We start from the raw sequence: 8275 nt of genomic DNA, 5'->3' as shown, positions 1-8275 counted from the left end.
TATATATATATATATATATATATGTTTTCAATGACTATAAACAACTAAACTGAACATGGTGCAACATACCCAGGAACAACCAGAAGAGGTACAAAGTGCAACAGCTGCTTGATATCGAGACCACAGTCCAACATAATACGGACCCCCTTGAAGAACAGAATGAAGCATGGCTTGCTGGGGTTGTCTGAGAGACACACCTGTATAAATGAGATGAGAATTTACATAGTTTTCATTGTAATAAAATGACAGCTCATTAAGTACAAAAATATAAAAAATAACTAAAAATTACTGAGCACTCGAAATAAAATCTTGCTAAATATCCTAGTAACTTTCGAAACAAGTTTTAAACAGAAAGGACAGCAATAGTAAACCCATGGCCCACTATAACAAAGTGAAGGAGAGAAATTTTTCAGGGTATGCATGTCGCACTAAATATTGTCGTGGCCTGGTTTTCTGTCACATCAATCAAGTTTTCGACTGACCATAAAATAAGTTACAGTCACACAGATTAACCCACATTAGACCCTCTTGCATTCTCCACCACACTGATAACAACTAATGCCAAAATTCTTTAAGACTACAGCAATAGTAAACCAACTACAAAACAAAGCGAGTGAGAGAAGTTCTTCAGTGTATATATCATGTCGCACTAAATATTGTCTGAAAGCAAAGTGAGTGTCAGAGTGATTCTTTCCCAAACAATGGTTAACGGATCCATCATGAGTTTCTGACATTTTTTTGCCACATACATGCACCACACGATGTGTTTTCAATTAAAGAATCTAAGTAGAATCCCTAAAAAGTAAAAGATAGATCAGAAGGTTTGTAGTCATGTAGTGTCAGCAGTATAGGAAGGTCCTGTTCAATTATACAACAGATTAACTTCAACTTCAAAAGGCGATGTCACTTTTTAAGTACGAGTGGCATTGCCATTATGATTATTATTGTTATAATAAGACCCTTAGGTGAAGCCTGTCTGGGGGCTCTCATGGCCAAGAGGTTAATTTTAAGGTGTTGACTTCTCATTCAAAGGTCCCAGGTTGGAATTCGGTGGGTAGCAACCGAAAAATTTTCTTTTCAAAAATTGTCTCCTTTCACCTCATTTCCTGCTCTCTAGCAATGTTCAGTCGTCTGCTTTCGTCTCCTTTTTTTGCCCCAACCCCTTCACCTCCTTTGCCCCCTCCTCTGGGCTCCTGACTCTTTCTCCAGCCTTTATACTTTTACTCCTTGGCTCCTTCTTACTGTTGTCTTTCAGCCACACCCCTGATCTTCTGGTAGGAGAAAGATCTACACCTAGCCTTCTTGGACAAGGGCGAAAAATCTCGGAGGGCCTGTGTGCAAGTTGCGCACGTTAAAGACCCCTTGGTGGTCTAAAATTGATGAGAGTAGGCTTCGGCCGCCACCCCGGCAAAATTCAAAATTTCCTACCACCTGAAAAAGTTTAATGAGTTCCGCACTCTCATATATATGACCTTATTATATATGCAGTTGCGAGCGCCATAAAACACTTATAAAAAAACAACAACAAAAAAACCGAATATGTGTATTAATAGAACTCTAGATCTAAGTGACGAAAACATCACGCTCTTGGCCCGATGGTAGGTGGCGATCCGCCCCACTTTTTGTCACTGGCAGCTGCAGTGAGTTACAAGTTACCGATCTGATGCGCTATTATTTGCTCACAACGAGACTTGTGACAAGTCGAAATCTACGCATGGACTATGTTCACCGCTCCCTGAATGTAGTCTGCAATTTAAGAATGATTTTGCTCGTCCACCCTTTTCCCTGCCTTTTGCTTCCTTTTTTTCAGCCCCTCACACGCCTCTTCCCGCCTTGGCCTTTTTCAATTCTCTGTTTCTTTGAACGAAGTGCTTTTATTTTCAAATTGTCAAGCGTTGATGGGTCCGCACACTGGCAGAGAATATTTACTAAGCAGTGTTCCGTGTGCTGAGCGAGAGAGGCCTTATTATCAACCGCGGCTGTTTTGCTGTGCATGCCTTCGCCCTCTTTAAACTGTTGCATTCGGCTAGACTACTACTGCATTATTTTTACGACTATTTCTCCGAAAGCTCAGGAAAATAAACTTGATCTCTATTTCTTCGAACGGTTTCCGTTGTCGAGATTTTTTTTGTTATTTGCGAGATTTAGGCGTTATCTTTCATCCTGCCATTCTGCGAGGACTGTGAAAAAGCATTTTTTTTGCATCGAATTCAATTTCTAGAGATTTTTAAATTCTGAAATATTCAGATCAGTTTGGTTGGGGCAATGTTCCCGGACTACTTCATTTGAAAATATGCCTTCAAAAGGCACTGTGAGAAGTCACCGCTAAAGCAAGCACTAAAATCCTTCATGTAAACAAAAATAAAATCCCTCTAGCACCACTCCCCCCCACACCTCATACATACACACACACACACACACACATACGCGCGCGCGGGCCTTTCTATTCGCAAATTATAAACAAATCTCGAGAACGGAAACCGTCCGGAGAAATAGAGTTCAAGTTTAATTTCCCGAGCGTTCGGAGAAATAGATCAGATCTAGATATATAGAATCTAGATCTAGAGCCCGCCTTATTTTTACCCTGTAGCCTACTGTTTCCTCATTCACTGACTGACTGAGAGCGACCGTAGCGTTTCAGTCGTACCTTTGAGCCAATGGTGGATGATTAAGGGCGCTATGAACGTAGCCCACAAACTAAGTTCACAGAGCCGTGAAAATAGATCTAAATCTAGATCTAGAATCTAGGTCTAGATCTAGATGTAGATGTAGTCACTGCAAGAAATCTACAAACAAGAGACAGTCAGCAGAGGGTGCAAGCCAAGTTGAGGGTACAAAACAAAGAAGAGAAAAAACAAAGATATTTACAAGCTTCATGTTGACTGAATCAGATTCCACACAATCAAACAAGGGCAAACCAGAGGAGAACAGATTATGGCTTTGCCTGACAGCAATACATAGAAACTAAAAAGTCAATTGTTTTATTTGAACCACTTTCGCTTTTGATTGTAATGAGAGTCCATGGTGGTCGCCATTAACGGAAGTTTAAGATATAAACCGGACAATATAATTTTTTTGTGAAAGTTTCAAAGTAGCCTAAGCTAGATCTAATACTTTTAGACTTTTATTTTCTATTTTATCTTTGATTTTACTTCACTGTTCACCTTTTAGAATAAATCAACCTTATTCTAAGAAGATTATTACACAATATTCGCGAGTTGGGATTTCTCGTGTCTTCTGAAACTCCAGCTGAGCTCCAACTTTTTAACATTACTCTCAAAATGTGTTGTGAGGGACGCTAGCTTCTAATCAGACTGCTTCCAATGTGAATGTAAATGAACGGTAAGCTCAGTAGAATCATTGGGAGTTTTTCATTTTATTGTCAGCACAGACTATGTGTCGATATTCTACTCAGCAATAATTGTATGCTCTTACACTTTGGAAAAAGGTTTAAAAGATCCTCCCGATTCAGTATGATACTTAGGCTAGAATCTATGATTCTTCAAAGCCATCGCTTCTTTTAGGGGACTTAATTAGGGGAAAGCGAATTGTTAAATCATGATTAAATAAGACCTGTTATTCAAATCTCTTCCAATTTGAGACTCAACAAAGAGGTAAAAAAAAGCTCCTAAAAGTTTGCAGTTAAAATGGTATCCGTAAATGTTTCTGTTCACATTGAAGTCTCCAGTGCATTTTAAGGCCACCTCTATTCTCACCCGGGGTGAGAATAGTGCAGACGAGTCTTTTGGCTATTCTCACCCGGTGCGCGTTCACCGTTCTAGGCCAACAAATTTTGTGTTCACCCTAAACCACAGAATTCTACACTGTGATAACAGAAAAATTGTAGAATTCTGTGCCGTAAACAAACGTTCCATTACAACTGTAGCCTACTAAAAGCGTACAATTTTGTCTGTGGGCAGTGGAGAGAGAGAGAGAGAGAGGGAAAGAGAGAGAGAGAAAGGAGTAGTGCGAGAACTTCCGGTCCAAAAAAAATGGCGACCCGCGTAGTTCGGCTCGATTCGAAAAGTTAAATAGCCGTAGCATCTTTGTAGACAACCAAATTAATTTACTTTTGTGTTTTAACATCATTTTTTAACTTTGTTTTGGTCAATTTGATCGTCCACACCGATAGACAGTATTCAGAAAGAGACAGAGAGAGAGAGAGAGAGAGAGAGGGGAGAAGTAGATCTTGCGAGAACTTCCGGGCAAAACAAAATGGCGACCGCATAGTTCGGCTCGCTTCGAACAGTGAAATAGCCATAGCATCTTTGAAGACGATCAAATTAGCTTACTTTTGTGCTATAACGTAATTTTTTCTTGGCTTTTATTAATTTGATCATCCACATCGATAGAAAGTATTCCGAAATTAGGAAAAACAGGTCTTGTTTCAAACGGGTGAGAATAGCCTACAGTCGCAAGTCTCACCCGGGGTGAGAGGTCGATCGTATTTCTATTCTCACCCCGGATGAGAATAGCATTTTAATTTCATCTTCAAAAGCTAAATGACAATTTATAAGTGCAACCCGAGATGCGACTAGATTCTAGATCAAGATCTAGTGAGAGATATTTCACTCGTCAGCTGGCCCCTCTTCGCATCATGCTATTTACACGAGATATGTGATGCAGTGCCTCGACACTGTTTCATGCCGTACATTTCATAGTCTGTTCCTCTCAAAGTCAAATTTAAGTCACTTCCCCTTATTATTTCCAATTTAATACAGTACAGGGGACAGAGGGAGGAGCGAGGGAGTCATCTCAGTCAATACGTCGGAAGTAGTGATACAGTCCGTGCCGGCTTTAAGCACGCTAAATTTAACGGCTCTTACTGAATTTTTGCTATATAAATTACACGCCTTTAAGCACGGTAACTTCGGCTTCAGGCACGCTTCATTTACAAGACAGTCAATATTTTCAAGATGACCCATCGAAGTTCGAACACAGTCTACACCGCAGCAGTGGAGTGTGTCAAGAGAAACACAAAGAACGCAAGTGATGGACACACACACTCACACGGGCGGAGAGGAAGGCAGAGAGATGAACACAGCCGCGTGCGCGGACATAAGATCTAGCCTAGGCCTAGGGCAAAGCTACACTCGACCAAAAAAAAATACAAAGAGAGTCGGGGAGACGAGAAAGTGAGGCTGGCTGCGATTTCACCTTTGACCTTCGCTATCCATTAATCCTGATTGTGTATCACGTGCGAGGTGGGATGAAGCTGGTGATATGAGTGGCACAGCGGGCAGTGGTACACACAGGCAGTGTGTAGGCCTTGTGTGCTGTATCGTGACTGGCCGTCTAAATTAAGTTTTCTTTTCCTATTCGACCACAAAACAAAAACAAATAAGCGAACAAAAACTACCCTGGCGGGTGTCTAAATAACAGTGCACACTTTTGCGGGACCGCTATAGGCCTACCTACAAACAAAAGGAAATAGCACGGGAAATTTTCTACATGAAAATCTCTGGATTATGTCTACTTCGCACTCAAGCACGCTTCGGCTTTAAGCACACTTTTAAGCTTTCTCCCGATGACCGTGCTTAAAGCCAGCATGGACTGTATGTGGTGAAGTTGATAAATAAATGGGCACATAGTTAATAAATTCATCAAATTTATGCTCCAAGGAAGGAAAAAGAAGAGGAAGAATTAGAAGAAAAGGAAGAAGAAGAAAAAGAAGAGGAGGAGGAGAAGAAGGAGCAGGAGGAAGAGAAGAGAGGAGGAGAAGAAGAAGAAGAAGGAACAGGAGAAGAAGAAGAAGAAAATGAAGAAGAACAACAACAAAAACAAGAACAAGAAGAAAATGACAAAGATAAAGGAGTAGAATTAGAAGAATATAGAAAAGATTTGGCGTACTGTGCACACTAAATGCAATGAGATGCGGGCCAGGAATAAGGAATGTGGACGTGACCAAGACAGGCCAATAATTATACTGACTGAGAGGAAACATGCAGTACATTATGTTTTGAATTTATCATCAAAATATTGACTAGAATCAATAGAATGTTCTGACTCCGTCTTTTATTCGTGGATGTGGATATGACGCGATGGTAAAGAAAGAGAAATGGTGTTAAAAACCCATTCGACCAACCCCTTTGCTTTATTAAAGAAAACAATAAGGTGATTCATCGGTTGTGAGGAACAGCTAGACTATTAGTTGTACGGCGTGAAACTTTGACCGGATGTCTGACCCCAATCTCGCCTGAATCGAGGAGTGACACGTCTCTACTTTTTTGTCTCCAGTGCAACTCAACACTTGAAGCTCTTTTCGAAAAGAAATTTATTCTAATTTATGTTTTTAATCTGCAGACTTTGTTTCCCTGAGCTGTTTCATTTGGTTGTGGTATGCCTCCCGGAGTGCAATAACTGTCAGGTCATTTGAGATGATGAATGTCCGATTTTACGTCCTTCTCTGTTAGGACGTAACAGGAAGCCATGAAAACGATTGAAAGCCCTTTAAACAACCTACGTTCAAGAACACACAAACCTTGATTTGAACCAGAGGGCATCACTCAGAGAGAAATAGCAATAATAGATTAGCAAGCTGCAAATGGGGCACCTAATTCATTAATGCTGTGCTCTCACCAAATCCAGACGTTGACAGACTCGGAAACTAAAGTGGAAAAGGATTCTTTTCATCTCTGTTTATCACTGCAAAAACTAGCTGGTTAATAGGAGCATTACGTACTGAGCTCTGTTTTACAATGACAAGGGGAGATATCAAGTCAATGTACACAGATGTGTTTAAAAGTGGACTTGTTTATACATATGGGTGGATCACTATTTTCTATTGATTTCCAGTGAGTGTGAAATACATTTTCATACATTAAATGAAAGGTAAAAGTATAAATGCATGCTGTGTGGAAGTTTTGCCTCTCAAAAATAATATTTGATACATGAGACACATGGTCCGAAGTTTCCACCACGCTTGTCCAATGTCTTCCTCAGAGTGGGGTGGTTTTGGACATCTTAGGGTGCTTCGGATATGATAATCTGGAGGTAAAACGTGATGATGCATGAAGCTGATATATATGTAAGTGGGAATGCCCAAATAGCTTACAATAATGGTGAAACCTTTTTCTTTGGCTGAAAGCGAGCTGTGGAGCCAAACGTAAAGTATCGGAAGCCTCTCACTCGATTCGAAAGCTTTAGTTGATATTTAGAATTGTTTGGGCTCTAAATAAGGCCAATATATTGCTGCCAAGCTTCAGGAAATGACCGTTGTAAATTTTGTTGTTTTTCTTCAAGGTAGGTGCCCAAATGTTTCCATGACTTATTAAAGTGTTTCTTTCAATTTTTCACAGCATTTTGCCTTGAAATAAGGGCTTCAAAAGTTACAAGATGGCTTCCACTAAAGTCTCTCATGATGATGACAACCTGGATTTCAATAAGATAGAAGCAGAAGTACAGAAAGCAGTGGACAATGATGCTAAATACTGGCGAGAGAATGACGCAAAGATCAGAGCTGTAGAGCAAAGAGTTGGAACATATGATGAATTTAGGTTTGTACATGTTCAGTAAAAATAAACTTAATTTTAAATTAAAAAACTGTTTTAGTACACTCTTTTCATCGCATTTTCTGTGAGAAAATTCTTCCAGAGTGAGACAAATTGAATTTTAATGTTTGAGTGTATGTTGCAGGGGAGTTATATTACTTTGAAGTGTTGTCCATGAGCTCGCTACCAGGGCATTCAATAATCCTATCCACTCAATCCACTGCTACAGTAATTCTGGGAGCACCCAGGAAGGACTATTACTGATGCCACCTTGCCAACAACATGGAGAAGCCAGGAATCATAAAATTTGAGATGTGTTATTCCTATCAGCATTTTTTTACTGGTTGAACCCGGCTAAGCCTACTCAGGTCTTTTTGAGTTTTAGTAAGGTTTTACGGCGCTCGCAACGGCATAAGTTCATTTGAGCGCCAAGGGGTGGATGTAAACAGAGAAGTCCTTACAGGGAATCAGGCTTACTCTGCTCACCTTTCTAGCCTCAACATCACAAAGTCTGCCTCAACTATCAAGGCACCCCGGAAATAGCAGTTCACAAGAGAGTGTGAAACATACAAAAGAAGTAGAGGAAAAATGACGATAGTAAGGATGAGGAAAGATAAAGCAGCAGCTCCCCCTATGTTGTTCCGGTACTGTATGAGCATGACATTAATAAATCAGCCCATTTACAGCCCATTTACAATTCTACTGTGCTTAAGAACATGGGAATGGCCTAAAGACAACTTCAGTCAGGAGAACTGCCCTGGGGGGTGGGGGGTGGGGGGGGGGGG

At 40.4% G+C, this 8275-nt stretch overlaps 2 protein-coding genes across 2 annotated transcripts in view; one reads left to right on the top strand and one right to left on the bottom strand.

The window, feature by feature from the left end:
* Positions 1-3029, bottom strand: part of LOC101847061 (integrator complex subunit 9) — a gene marked incomplete in the record, with an annotated part of 42958 nt that extends 39929 nt beyond the window's left edge. Inside the window, 2 exon segments of the mRNA XM_013086718.2 lie at positions 70-197; positions 2869-3029. Coding sequence (XP_012942172.1) covers positions 70-197; positions 2869-2877 — 137 coding nt within the window.
* Positions 3030-3156: 127 nt separating this feature from the next.
* The window catches only part of LOC101845947 (coiled-coil domain-containing protein 103), a 12609-nt gene continuing 7490 nt past the window's right edge, over positions 3157-8275 (top strand). The window contains exons 1-2 of the mRNA XM_005105833.3: positions 3157-3342; positions 7299-7496. Coding sequence (XP_005105890.1) covers positions 7336-7496 — 161 coding nt within the window. The 5' untranslated portion in view covers positions 3157-3342; positions 7299-7335. The remainder of the gene's footprint in view (positions 3343-7298; positions 7497-8275) is intronic.

This window comes from Aplysia californica, unplaced genomic scaffold (genome assembly GCF_000002075.1).
Source record: "Aplysia californica isolate F4 #8 unplaced genomic scaffold, AplCal3.0 scaffold00495, whole genome shotgun sequence".
Classification (NCBI taxonomy): Eukaryota; Metazoa; Mollusca; class Gastropoda; order Aplysiida; family Aplysiidae; genus Aplysia; species Aplysia californica.
This window is presented reverse-complemented; position numbering and strand designations above follow the sequence as displayed.